The sequence below is a fragment of the Colossoma macropomum genome, unplaced genomic scaffold (assembly GCF_904425465.1).
Source record: "Colossoma macropomum unplaced genomic scaffold, Colossoma_macropomum, whole genome shotgun sequence".
NCBI classification, from domain to species: domain Eukaryota; kingdom Metazoa; phylum Chordata; class Actinopteri; order Characiformes; family Serrasalmidae; genus Colossoma; species Colossoma macropomum.
Window position 1 is genome coordinate 58,699,738 of NW_023494792.1, and position 14,861 is coordinate 58,714,598.

A 14,861-nucleotide genomic window follows, 5' to 3' on the forward strand; every position below is an offset into this window, starting at 1 on the left:
TTACGTTAATGAGTCCCGGGTGACCTGTCAGCGCTGCGTTTTGGAACCACTAATATATCTTAAGCTTTTAGAACCTGACTGTAAGGCAGAAGCTCCCTGCGCTGCCCAGTCTTAGACATCTCAACTTCATCAAAGAGTAAGAAGCCGAACTGCAGGTATTTTTCTGAGTTGTTAGCGTTTGATGTGTGTTTTTCCTGGGGTCCCTCTGTGGGTGTTATATTGGCACCAAAGGAAGACCGCGGCATGCTGCGATTTCTGTACCATCCCTACCTTCATTTAACACCCCCGCTCCTCCCCGCAGACATGGGCAATTAGCATCTACCTGGGTTAAGAGCGGTGAAGTTGCATGTGTTTGCTCAGAGTCTCCTGATATGATTTCTCTCACACTTTCTCTCTGTGTGGACATCTCTTATTCTCTTCTGGGGAAACCTTCCGCCTTTTCTCTCCCCAGTGTGCATGTGTGACAGTGCGGAATCAGGCGGGAAGCGTTGGGACTGCCAGTGTCGATTACTGCATACAAGGTGTTTCAATTTGCAGTTCTGTCATAGAAACACTCTGTCTCGGTCAGGTCCGTGAAAGGCAGTACACACGCTCGCGGCTGTAACTCTATCCTGCATCTGTCACTCCATTCAGGCTCCCCGGTGTGAGTCCTCCAGACAGGGTGTCACTCATTACCTCTCTTATCTGTCAGATTTACGTCTCCCTCACTTTACCATGTTCCTGCCTGTGTTTATACCATTCTCCTCACCTTCCTTCACCCTCGCTTCACCACTCCTCCTCCTCTGCTTTGCTTAGGGATGTGCAGTATGACGGTGTTATTGCTGCCTTGGTAAATTATGTCACAGTAAGTTTTCCAGAGTGTATCATGTGGACTTTTACACCAATTACAGAAAGCCTGTAAACAGTCAGGGCATAGTAACTGGTATATATACAGTTGTATGCAAAATTTTTAAAACTCCTTGTCACTTTACATATTTGTTGACCTTTCTAGGTGAGCATAAGTCTACAGCAGGGGTTCCCAACCAGGGTCCTGGAGAACCCCCTGCACATTTCAGTGTTTTCTCTGCTCTCAACACACCTGATTCAACCTGTCAGCTAGTTAGCAGGAGCTGGAGTGGGTGTGTTAGAGCAGGAGAGCACAAGAAATGTGCAGGACAGGGGATACTCCATGACTGGGTTGGGAACCTGTGTTCTCCAGGGAATAAACTTAATTCTGCCGTTTTTCTGCAAATGTTAGTGTACAACTTCTATTTATTTGATGAGTGGTGAGTTTAACATATTAGGGGAAAAAACATAAATGCCATAACTTCTGCATTGGTGCATTTGGTTTTATATATTTTTTTTCATTATGTTAAATAAAGCAAATAAAGACTAAATATATGTTTCGCTGCTGTCGGAACAAAATCTTGTATCGCCAAAATGGTCATTTATAGGTGAAGGAAAAAAACCTGCTTTACTTTTAATGCAAGTCAATGGGAACCAGACTTTTTTCCGAGTAGTGTTGTGGTTTCTTTTGGTACATTCATCATGAAATTTACACACAATGTAAAGGACAACAGGTACTTTCAAATTATGTCAGAAACTGAAAAAACTACAAAAATGCATACATATATATATATATATATATATATATATATATATATATATATATACATATATATATATATACATACATATATATACATATATATATATATGTGTATATATATATATATATACATATATGTATATATATATATATGTGTGTGTGTGTATATATATGTATATATATATATATATATATATATATATATATATATACATATATCTCCATCTGTCCATCTGTTTCTCTGCATACTTTGTTAGCCCCCTTTTACCCTGTTCTTCAGTGGTCAGGACCCCCATGGACCCTCACAGAGCAGGTACTATTTGGGTGGTGGGTCATTCTCAGCACTGCAGTAACACTGATTTTGTGGTGGTGTGTTAGTGTGTGTTGCGCTGGTCTGAGTGGATCAGACACAGCTCTGTAAATAGTACCTGCTCTGTGAGGGTCCATGGGGGTCCTGACCACTGAAGAACAGGGTAAAAGGGGGCTAACAAAGTATGCAGAGAAACAGATGGACTACAGTCTGTAACTGTAGAACTACAAAGTGCACCTATATAGTAAGTGGAGCTGATAAAATGGACAGTGAGCATAGAAACAAGGAGGTGGTCATAATGTTATGCCTGATCTGTGTGTGTACATATATATATATATACATTGTGTATATAAAAAATATGAAATATATAAAACAGTGTGCATTTAAATGCACAGAAGTGTGTTCTCTGTAAAAGATGTGTTTTTTATGCCTTTATTTGCTCAGAAAACACTTGTATTAGAATAAATACAAGTTATATTAATACAATAAACAGTAGTTTTACAATTTTGTTTGTACTATTTCCAAACCAAATCTTTGAGGAAGGCCAGTATTAATTACCCAGCAAAAGCTGGTTTGACTAATTAGTCCTTCATTAAAATAAATCAGGTGTGCTCCGGTTGCAGTTTAACAAATCCATGCAAAGGCTGAGGGCATCCAGGAGAAATCTGGAACCAAACTTTTTTCTTCAAACTAGCTGCCAAGAAATCAACTGGTTTAATTTTTACTCTATTTCTATTTATTTGCATTTATTCTAACAATATATGATGATTTTACAAGCACAGATGAATGTACTGCTGAGGTGCTAAAGACTTCTGCGAAGCACTGTATAGATAACCCGTACTCCCCGCCACCTATATCAGGAGTTCTGATGGGGCCACCTAACGCACCTGAGTCTTTCTCTCCTTGATTAGTATGCATGCATTTTTAAATCACCTACTGCTCGACTGAAATCTTCCATCCAAATATTGTGCTTTGCCCCAGGATTCTACAGCGTACAAGCGAAAGAACTTGAGATCATTAAATGCATCGAATGTTATACAGTCAGTTTCATCAAGTGAATAATAAACCTTTTCCGAAAGATATTAGATTTACTGTGTGGGCCCATGGGCTGCTGGCTAATGGCTTTAGAATGCTCTGGCTAATTTGAAGCTTCAGCTAGAGAGTCCAGATCGCTCTGAGTTTCCGGACAGCGCACTGAATTTACGGCCGGTCGGAGATTGCCATGGCTGCGCCTGTGGAGTGAATTTAGAGATGTATCCAGCATTAACTGGCCTGTCTCCCGTCATGAAATCCCACTGGCAGTAAAACAGAGATTGAGAGATTTTGAGTTATTCTATTAGTTTGAAGATGATCATGCGGTGAATCAGCACAGCCCGCAGCTAATGTATTCCTCGTTTGCATGCACACATGCACTTGACCTGTGTAATGCCTCCCGCTTGGATGTCGGGGGTGATGTGCAGATATCCAGCGATGGCCCTCCAGAGTGCTATCATTCGACCATTAGCTCCCCCCTAATAAAAAATAACCCTTCATTTACTGCCATAAAGATTTATTAAATGCAAACGTGCAATAACCGCTATGGGGAAATGAAAAAAGGGGCTGGGGGCAGCAGAGTAGAGAGAAAGATGGAAAGATAGGGAAGATGCAGTGGGTTGGAGAAGAGTGGAGAAGAGAGATGCACCAAGAGGAAGGCGGGATCGGTAGTAGGGTCGCGCAGTTTATTGTTAATCGTTATCCCGATATTGGCCTTTGTGGTCCTAATCTGAAGGCTGCGGTATGCAAATAAGCTCTCTGATCCAGTAATATCCAACTGCAGACCCGCAGTACCTCACTTTAGACCCTCACTTTAGACCCTCACTTTCAGACCCACCCTATAATCTCCTAACAAGTACGCCTCTAGTGGTTCATTTCAGAATTGCAGTTACACTTTCCTGCCCTTATGAGACAATTTTAATGTCATGTTTTTGTTTTTTTAGCACCAAAGTGTGTACAGTACAATGTAATGCTGCTTTCAAGTGCAAGTGAGGCGATAGTTTTGTACGAGGAGGAACTCGTTAACCTATCTTGTGTATTCAAGTGGCTTTTGTAACGAATAAAGAGAGTACTGAAGATTTGGAATGGGTGTTCATTAGCTTGCTGGTATGTATCAGTTTTGGCCTATTTTACTGGTGTTTTGAACCCATGAAGGTTCTTCAGGGGTGCTTTAGTAACAGAACCCTTACATGCTTAAATAGTTCTTGGTGAAATGGTTCTTCAGATTGATATCTGAGGGTTCCTTAAACATCATGAGCAGAGCCAGCTCTCTGGTAATAGGCATCTGTACGTACGTCTCCCGCACTCTCTATGTTACAAATGGCAAGCCTCTTCATGTGATATCATATCCGGAGCTGAGAGTGCAGAACTGTTTTTAAGTTTCTCCTTGCCCCTTGGAAATCAGTTACAAGGGGTAGTGGTCGAAATCTTCTCCTGTGAAATGGGACCCTCAGATAAAAAAGAACATTATTAACAGCCACCAGCGCTGCTCTGTAGGCGACCCTGCCAGTCTGCAGTGACAGCAGAGGAGGGTGAAGTTCAGCTCCTCACTGCTGGGCTTTACTTACATTTAGGGGATCATATGCCTTCAAAGAGGGGGCAATTATTTATTATCACCCACCCCCATTTCTTCGATGATATAAAGCTGAAGTCAGCTGTTCGCCAGCTTCTTGTTCGAATTTTCCCGTTCCGCTTTAAATGGAGCAGCAGTTTTGGTGCTTCAGGCGTTAGTACTGCTGGACTATTTAAGGTGGAATGGGAAAGTTAGCTAGCTAGCTACCGAGATATTAGCATACTATTAGCGTGCTTGTTATGATGAAAATGACCATAATACACTGAAATGACATTAAACTAAGACAATACAGTGGTTATTGTAATTTTTTTTTTTTTTAGAAAATTCTCACATTTGTGGGTTTCTTTGGTCTCTTGCACTGCCATCTTACCGGTTTTTCTTTTTTTTGCCTCTGAAAAACTCTGTTTGGAGGGCCATGTAGCCCAAACACTTCACCCTACCCCTCTATCTCAACAAGAATCAGGACACCCTACCCCCCCTAGACATAAATGCACAAAACGGAGGGCTAAGGGCTGAGTGGTAGGCGGTGAAATGGGATTGGGCCAAGGTATTCATGTAGTTTATCAAAAGTAAAAGATTTTGATCAAAATATTGATCAGTCTTTAACTATTAACCCTTTACGTTTATGCATTTTGCAGATACTCTTATCCGGAGCGACTTAAAGTTTAATTATGTTAAAAATGTAGGCAGATGTGACGTTAGGAGTCTTACCCAAGGTCTGTTATCGTTATAGCTTAGCGTGTTCCCCCAGGTAGAGAATTGAACCCCAGTCTTCTGCATGCATGGAAGGCAATGGTGTTAATTATGCTCTAATAAATATCTAAGCTAAATGACTTTCCTGTAACTTTCTGCCTAACTACAATGTAAAAGAGCTTTTTTGCTCTATTAAGAAACTGAGTTCTTTACTTCTTTCTCTATCTAGACAAACACTCACTACATGGTGAAGTCTAGCATCTGAAACACTCAAAGTATGTGTATAATAGAATATTTCTGAAAGACTGAAAGAAAAGTGTTCACACAATCTATGGGAACTTAGTTTGTTTCTATTTCATGAATAAATCCAGCTTAGATACTATAGGTTTTATACCAAGTGGTAAAATATAATTGTTGCCATATGGCAGCAGCATGTGACAACGAAAATGCATTTACCAAGGCGTATCACGATCGCAGAATATAGCAATATAATCACAGTGCTAATGTTTTGGCTGCATCGTGCTAGGAGAAAGGGGTAGGATGCAGAGGAGAGGAAAGATGCAGTGCGAGGAGCCAGGTGAGGTGAATCGAGTGTACTTACCTTGAGTAACCTGATTTCCATGCGGTTTGCGCATACTGTACTGACCTAATGGCACTGAGAGCAGCGGTAGCAAAGTCAGGCCTGAGGGGAGGCGCCATGTTTACCATGCTGCATTGGATCATGGTAGCTCTCTGCTATACTCCCATTTTTGTATGTGTGTGCCGACAGTCTCCCAGCACTCAGATTTATAGGTGAAATAAAGGCTTCATATTAGAGATTTATTCAAATCCATTAGGGCTCTCCTCAGCATCTTATTGTGTTCTCAGCCTGCAACTCTTTTATAGCCTGTAGTAGATGCATCTGTCTCCTGTCTGGGTGTGGGCGTGAGTATATGTGAGAATACAGTAGGTAGTGTTTGGGTATGTGGCAGGAGTTTTTAAGTGCTGGCGCTGGTGCCGAAAGGCTAAAAAGTTCAGTAGCACAACAGGAAATTTCATAGCACGCGTAGGAGTCAGTTTAAAAACATACTCTAAGCTCTATACGCCAATTATTCATATATAACTGATCAAATAAAATCGAAAAGTTCTTATAAATCTCTAGTTTCTGCTCAGGTGTGCTGTGTTGTGTGCAGGTGTCTGCGGTGGAGTCTCTGGAGGGGCCTCTGCTGCAGGTGGAAGGCCTTAGCGACCTGCGTCTGGAGCTGCACAGCAAGAAGCTGAACATTCATGTAGTGCTGATTGATGAACTGCACCGTCACCTCTACATCAAGTCCACCAGCCGTGTGGGCCACCGGGGCAAGGACAAGGACAAGGGCCGGCTCGGAGGGTGAGCGTGCGTGCTTTGGTTTCAGACAAGGATTTTAATTGTGCTTTTAAGCTCCTTTATAAGTTCCTAGGTAGCGTCTATGAAAAGAAATGCCCTGCGTAATTACCCGTAACTAACTGGCAGCCTTAATTTACAGTTATCTACATGGGTGCCGCAAACTTATTACAGAAATATTGCTGTACAGATGTTAGTGGTGATACGTGTCTCCAGCAAAATAGATGTTCAGGATATAAAAGACTAGCTTGACAGGCAATATTATTGTGCGCTAAGTGATTAGAAAGTTTCATATTGAAATGTAATTTAGTCATCATTCTGCTGACTTAATCAGGCCCTGCTTATGCTTGTAACATGGTGGGTTTGGCAGATGTCGAGAGAACGCTACTCTCTGGAATACATAGAAAAAACATTAAAATTTGGAGGAGGGATAATGGGCTGGGTTGTTTTGCAGGGTTTGGGCATCTTAGTTCCAGCGAAGGGTGATGTTGATGCTACAGCACACAAAGACATTTTAGACAATTATATCGCTGTTGTTGGAAGAAAACTTCGTCTCTCCAAAATGAACTTTAGAGGAGAAGGAAAAAACCTAGATTACTTTTAATGTAAGTCAATGGAAGCAGACTTTTTTCCAAGTCATTTTGGGTCATTTCTTTTGGTCCATTCATCGTGACATTTACCCACAATGTAAGGACTAACAGGCAATTTGAGGCGGCAGTTTGGGGAAGACAGTTTCCTGTTCCAGCATGACTGAGCCCCTGTGCACAAAGCGAGCTCCATATGGTTTGATGAGTCTGGTGTGGAGGAACTCCAGTGGCCTGCAGAGAGCCCTGACCTCAACCCCACTGAACCCCTTTGGGTTGAGGCGGAATGTCGATTGTGAGCCAGGCCCTCTCGTCCAACATCAGTGTCTGACCTCACAAATGCTCCTTTGACTGAATGGGCACAAATTCCCACAGACACACTCCAAAATCTTGTAGAAAGTCTTCCCAGGGGGTTGGAGGCTGTTATGACTGAAAAGTGGGGCAACTCCATATTAATGCCCATGGTTTTGGAATGGGACGTTCGGCAAGCTTGTATAGTTGTTGTAGTCAGGTGTCCACATACTGTAGGCTCTATAATGTATTTATCCTTAAATGTGTATATCGCTACTGTATAAACAAAATCTCATATCTCCATTTTTTTTAGTTTTTGGCATAATTTGAAAATGCTTGCCCTTTTAATTTTAGAAATGGAAAATAATTACGGGGAGTCTGGGTACATTGACTTACATTAAAAGTAAAGTATGTTTTCTCCTGTAAAGTTACCATTTTGGAGGTGCAAGGTTTTGTTCTGACAGCCGCAACACACACATATGTGGTATATGATGGTGACTTTAAGGCAGAAGGAAAAAACAAACTCTACTTTTAATGTAAGTCAATATAACCAGACATTTTTCCAAGTTATTTTGGGCCATTTCTTTTGGTCCATCCATCAATTTACAGACAACTGAAAATTGACAATGTTTTGTTCCAACAACAGCGATGTGTATGTGTGTATATATATATATATATATATATATATATATATATATATATTCAAATTCAATATTGTGGTTTCATTGTAAGCCATTATAAATGGTTAGGTAATTATTGTGATTTATTTATTATTATTATTTTTTTTTATTATTACCACATGCCTAATCTGCACATATATGAAACTGTACCAACAAGCTGTATGCAGTATTATATTCTCCTCGGCCAAGATCTAAATTTCATATATGAGAAGCTTCAGAGCAGCTGGGCCATTTTGTAGCCTTTGATTAATTCACCTATGCTTTTGCTGGTGATGTTGTATCACTCATTACCATGTTCTCTCAGAGCTCCTACAAACATCCAGTGCCTCAGCCTCAGTTTATCATTAAAAGGGTGTGGAGCATGTCAGACAGAATAACTGATTAGACTAATTATGAAGCGTAGGGCAGAACACGGGGGAAGTTGGCATAAACTGCTGCATGTTTGAAGTCGTGAAGCCCCTGAAATACGACAAAATTAGTCATTCACTGACACTGAGAGGGGAAATTATGGGAGCCCCTAAGTGCAAATCACAAAAAACAACAGCAGATCTGAAAACGCTGCACTGTAAAATGCGGATCCACAGTCAACCTCACACGTTTGTTGGTGACTGATTATGCCAGGTTGCATATTCTGGAGGAACTGTGAAAAATTGTGAGCCTAAATAAATTTTGCATCTCTTGCACAAATCGTGCTAGTGTGGATGTGCACGGGTACTCGAGTACTTGATTAGCAGCTCGAGGTGCCAGTATTTGGAAACTTAAACATCTTTTGATATTTGTCATGTTTCATCATGGGAAGACGGAGACAATAAGAAGGCTATCAATTCAGGGGAATGCCAAATTTATGTTTTAAAACAGGACTAAAATGTGACAGTTTTGCGAGAGTATATATTACACTTTGTTACCAAGAAACAGGAGCGCTTGAACGTGAGCACGTTGCCGAGGACACATAGTTAACGTCGTGACTAAAAAAATAAACGAAGATAGTACGGCCAGCATTGGTGCACTACACTTAGCTATATCCAGAAACAGTGAAAATATATTTCTCTGACAAAGTAACGTTGGCACAAATCTTCTAAACAGGCAGCTTCTGTTACTCATCAGATGTGAAACCGACTGATTTCCATGGTTATTATTGAATAATAAAAAGTGTTTTCAGATTTTAATCTTCATTAATATCATCTAAAAGGCCAAAGTCTGTTTTTTTCCCCCTTTGGTTTGTTTTTTTCCTTTTCTTTCTCTGAAGTTAACTGGATATCCATTCATTGGCTCTTGCGAATACTTGAATATGACGATTAGTTGGAATGCGCATTCGTATTGAATATGCACATCAGAAGTGATGCTCAGTTCGTTTAGGCTTATGCTCGTTTAGGTTTAAGCCCCAGTCAGCAATTAATTAAACTGGCAGGTTAATTCTAGGCAAGCATTTGGTTTGCAGTATGTACACTGCTTCCCAAGTTTGGAATAATTGATCAAAAGTTTGGAATCAATATTTTCAATTAAATAAATCCCCTTCAGTTGCAGATAAATGGTGTGAAATGATACTGTAATGCCAGTCCTGTGCACTCCCACAGGTTTCAAATAATTTGTAGCAAACTGAGAAACAGAAAAAAGGCTTTAGATGTGTCCAGAATGATGAACGGGGCTGATGTTTCTGAACTCAGAAAGCTGTAGTGCATCAAGAATGGAGTTATAATAAAGTCAATGTCCAGAATGCCTACTGTCTCAGAAGTAGTGTCAAATCTTGAGGCACATAACTTAACAGAAAATGATTCTCAACAGAAAATTGCATTCTAGTGTTTATCACGTTGTAATTTCTTCTTGTTCCCAACGTTAAAATATTTAAAAATATCTAAAATTACCTTTTGATGGTCTTTAAATTTGCATTGTATAAGTAAATGAGTGTATTTACATGCACTTAATAATCCGATAATTGCAAAAAAATCAGATTTTGTCAGTAATCCGATCAACGTTTACATGCACTTGAGTAATCAGATAATGGGAAAACCCCAGGTCTACATGAGTCAGACAGGAATCGGATTTCTGCTTTGCAACAGGCCAATAAACTCACAGAAGAAGACAAGACAGTAAACATAATGGAAAACTTAAACTTCAGGCAGCAGCTTTTTTTTTTCAAAAGCATCCAGTCACTTTACCTGACAATATGAACATACATCATCCAGAAGATGAAGAATATCTAAATCCTTCGTTTCGCCAAGCACATAGTTGCTCTCAGCGTCGTTCCAAAAGTGTTTTGCTGCGTCTCGCGGCGACGCTGCTTGCTTATTTACGGTACCGCTGTCTGTTTTCACACATGCACAGACTGAGAAATCCGAAAGAAATCAGAGTAAGAGTTCACATGCACTGAGAAATCTAGCTCTCTATCAGGTTTCTTAATCAGATTTCTAGGCCTTACTCCGGTCTAAGAAAGAGTGTGCTGTTTACATGACCATTTGAATAATCGGATAACTGCAGAAATCCAATTATGATCGGATTATTGAGAGCAAGTAAATGCACTCAGTGATTTATATGACAAGTGGTTCCAAACTATTGAATGATAATGTAAGTCTAACAATAATGATTAGATAATTATTATTATCCTCTCTGTAGTTAAACAAATTGCGGTGACACTGTTTTCGCACATCTGGACTGGAATTTTAACTCATCCAGGACATTGTTAGCACTCTAAATGCCAGCCACTATTGTGAGCTTTATTTATGCTTATGAATGATTATCAATCCTTAAAAAAGAAAAAAAGATAAAGTTCTCCATCTCCTCTGCTCTTTCCCCTCCTTAATAGTACATTGTAATGAGATGCTGCTGCTCTCCACCTTTTTCTATACATAAGGCCGGGCTGATGGGTTCCTGCTACACCATTTACCGCAAACACGGATAACTCATTCAGAGGCGTGTGGATGAGTATGAGAGGAATAATAATGGGCAGGTTTTTGTTTTCCAGCAGCCACGCAGCAGTCGCCAGGGGATTACAGGCCCCCTGTGCTAGCGAGCTGTACGGACCGGTGTCGCTGCCGCGCAATGCTAATTCTTTTGTATTAGCTAAGACGCCACAGTGTAGCACATTAGGCTAATGCAGGTCGGCGACCCTGCCGAGCTAAAGTGTGTTGTTGTGCTGTTGTTTTTGATCTCAGGAATGCGGCGGTGTGTTTTTATTCCACGACTGCTGTGTTTACTGGCCCGCAATTACAGCTCACAGCTTTCATGAGGCAAAGTGATTTATTAGTCGAGGTCATGAAGCGACTGCAGTTTTTTTTTTTGTTTTTTTTAACGGGTCTTTCCAAACGGACCTGAAAGTACCAGTGTTTTAGCTTGTTTGTTCTACAAGAAACAGAAGAATACAAGAAACAAGCAGATGTTTCTATAGTGAGCCAATAAAAAAAGCATTCAGCAGCTCATGAGCCATTGGTTGTTCTCATGGTGGAGTTTGGGATCAAGCAAGACGTGCACTGCCTCTTACCAGCTAGAGCTTGAATAGCTTTATAGCGTTAAAATTATTGTGTAGGCTGTGCTCGGCGGCGGTTAACCGAATTGACCAACCATAGATGATATTGTAATAGAAAGGCAGCTGTGCTGGTTGGCTCTGCACCTGTATGAAAAGCCGCCTATAAAGTATGATGGATATTTTAGGATCCGTTCAGGTTTCAAACTGAAAAACAACTTAGGGCTCGGGAAGAGCATGTGCAAAAACATGTCTCAGCTCTCGTTCAGCAGGCGAAATGGGTCATTTTAAGTGGTCTCAGGCAAATGACCGAGCTAAACGTCCACAAACTTGCCTAGTTTGATTCAGGAAACTGTCATATGACGATGAAACAATCAGTGATTTGAGTGCAGTTGGTTCAAGCAGATGTTTCTCTAGTAAAACAATAAAAGAAAAGCATTTAGTAGCTCATGAGCCAATGGTTGTCCTCATAGTGGAGGTTGGGGTCAAGCAGGAAGTGCACTGCCTCGCCTACTCGCCAGAGCTTAAATGGTTACACGGTGTTCAAATTACTGTGTAGGCCTGTGCCTGGTGATGATTGACAAAAAAGACCAACCATTGATGAGACTGTTATAGAAATACAAGTGCGCTGGTTAAACATGCTTGGTGCTGCATCTGTGCAAAAAGCCGGCTCTGTAGTATGATGTATATTGTAGGATCCTCACACCTCGGCGTCGGGTTTCAAACTGGAAAACGACTTTGGGCTCTGGAAAAACGTGCAAAAACGTCTCAGCTCTCCTTTGTCAGGCGAAATGGGTCGTTTTAAGTGGTCTCAGGCAAAGAGTTAACCTAAACGGCCGCAGACTTGCCTTGTGAAACAAGCAGTCATTTGAGTGCAACTGATGAATCAGCTTCAGTGTGTGGAAAAAAGCCCTCAGGCATTAGTCCCTTTTGACATATCATTGGCAGTGGACATGCCACAATTTGTCCTCATATTCATGTAATTTACATGAAGCACAGCCTGATTCATGCAGATGTTTCCATTGCGAGCCAAAAAAAAAGGAAAGCATTCAGCAGCCTCATGGTCCAGAGATTGTCCTCATAGGTGGATTCTGTGGTTGAGCAGGAAGTGCACTGCTCCCACTACGAACCAGAGCTTAAATAATGTTATAGTGCTAAAATTACGACAATTGGAGCGAATAAAATGTGAAATGACCAAAATGTTATATCTTTTTTCAGATGATGTGATTATGTAGTGTGATTATTTTCATGGCTGCTCCATTGATGATATTGCAGTACATTAGATGGCTTTTACTGTACAAGCTAAGCTGTGTTTTCTATTTTAGGGAGGTAGTTATTTAGTAGCAGAATGTATAAAGTAAAAGTCTTTCAATGGAACATATTGGAGCAAATCATTTGTTTAAATAAGTGTGGACGTAAAAAGAAGTATGCTTTAGTAGGATTGCTGTGCGCACAGTTATTATTGTCATCATAATTTTCTGTTTTTTATTGTTAGTGCTGATATCATTAATAATATTGATGATAGATTTTATTATTCGACTGCATCAAGTTAATCAAGCATTGTTTAAACGGCTCATATTTATGCACAGATGTACAGGCACTTCTACCACATATGGCAGATGAAATTGAAGAATAGCAAAACTGTCAAGTTTGCTGAAATTTGCATGTGCTCATTTTTACGATCAGATTTGCCAACACGCGACTTTGATAAACAAGAGCAAGTAGGGAATTACTTTGCCTTGTATCATAATTGCAATTTTACTTATCTTCCTGTGAATTCCTTTGCTTTTTTCCCACCTCAGACTTTTGAAGGTGCTGGCTCCAGAAGGACTCTGCGCAGCTGTATTTCTCTCTTTGATCGTCTGTCACTTACTGTAAAAACAAACACTGCAGCCTTTTACGGCTTTAAATTGTGTTTAACGTGTTTCCCCCAATTTTTCTTTCCTTTCTCCCCAGGTCCACTCCAAAGGACTCGTCCATTTTGGACGTCAGCAGCCTGTCCACTCCGCGTAAACTCATGGAGCCCTCTCAATTCGGCACTCCAGGAACATCAACCAGTAAGGAAACGAGGAAAAGGAGACGCAGAGTCACTAAAAATGAAGTCTGAAAGTCTGAAAAATGGACAGAAAGACAAAAGCCCATTTCACAGCAGAAAGTGTGAAATTGCACTGCTTTTGCACCACTTTTGCTTGCCACCATTCGCTGCCTCCAGTAATGAATTTCTCCCTGTGTCTAGCACAGCTGTGAATGTCTGTTTTCCAGCCTAATACAAGTAACAGGTTTCCGCCATTGTTATTAGGATTGCATGGGTTTTTCATCGTCCATTGTTAGCAATGTTAACAGCTACAGAGCTTTGTAAGGAGTAAAAGAAAAGCTTTAATTTCCTAGTTGGTGGGTGGGGGGGCGTCCTTAAGGGCAGCATTCATAGCCGTAGACTTAGCGGCTGCAAGTCTTTATTATACCTTATTGGCCAGTATTAAAATATTATTGAGCTTAGGTTCCTCTGCAAGTGTTGATGAAAGCAATAGTTTAAGTCCTGCTTCAAAATCTCAGCTAGGCGAGTGTCTGCGGTGACACTAAAGAGCGGGGTGTTATTGTTGGGTGCAGTGAAGCAGTTTTATCTGGCAGCATTAGCAATAATAGAAAACATTAGCGAAGATTGTGCTGTAGAAGACACTGAGATCATGTCCATTAACGTGCCATTAGTAGCTGCACTCATAGCAGCTGTAGGCACAACATGTGCCGCTCAATTGTGCACGCACACGTATGTGTTGCAGCTCTTTTATCACTGTAGACGTTTCCGCATGTCCAAACACATTTGCACACTTAACATATTCACATCTGCATGCGTGTGCCCCCCCCAACTTCTGCACATCTATAATCATGATACCGTCATATTGTGTTCCAATAACAGAGATAACGACTGTTGAGCAGCTCTACTCTTCCATTATTAATCATGCCGAGCTGTCAGCACAGTGGGGGCGAAGGCCTCGTTAGCCCTGCACTCCAGTGTGGGCTCGACTCCTCTGGGGAGCCCTGCTGGTGTTATCAGCTCCACTATCCCACCCACCGCTGTCCGCTTCCCCCACATCTGCCGTCCCACGGCTCTTAGCTCAAACACTGGCTCAATTACGCACACAATTATTAAAATGCTCATTCCGTTGAGTTATTAACCAATTATCTTCTGTTCTGTTATTCAGAGCAGCTCCTACTTCTCACGCAAGCCGTTTTCTTGGCCTCTTGAACCCTTGCCGTCTCTCTCTTTTTTGCTTTTTTTTATTGGCCTTGTTTAT

General features: G+C 41.0%; 1 protein-coding gene across 2 annotated transcripts in view; it reads left to right on the plus strand.

The window, feature by feature from the left end:
• exoc4 (exocyst complex component 4) overlaps positions 1-14,861 on the plus strand; it is a 253,715-nt gene that overhangs the window by 9,512 nt on the left and 229,342 nt on the right. For both annotated transcript variants that reach the window (XM_036577676.1, XM_036577677.1), the window contains exons 4-5: positions 6,369-6,562; positions 13,525-13,625. In XM_036577676.1, coding sequence (XP_036433569.1) covers positions 6,369-6,562; positions 13,525-13,625 — 295 coding nt within the window. The remainder of the gene's footprint in view (positions 1-6,368; positions 6,563-13,524; positions 13,626-14,861) is intronic.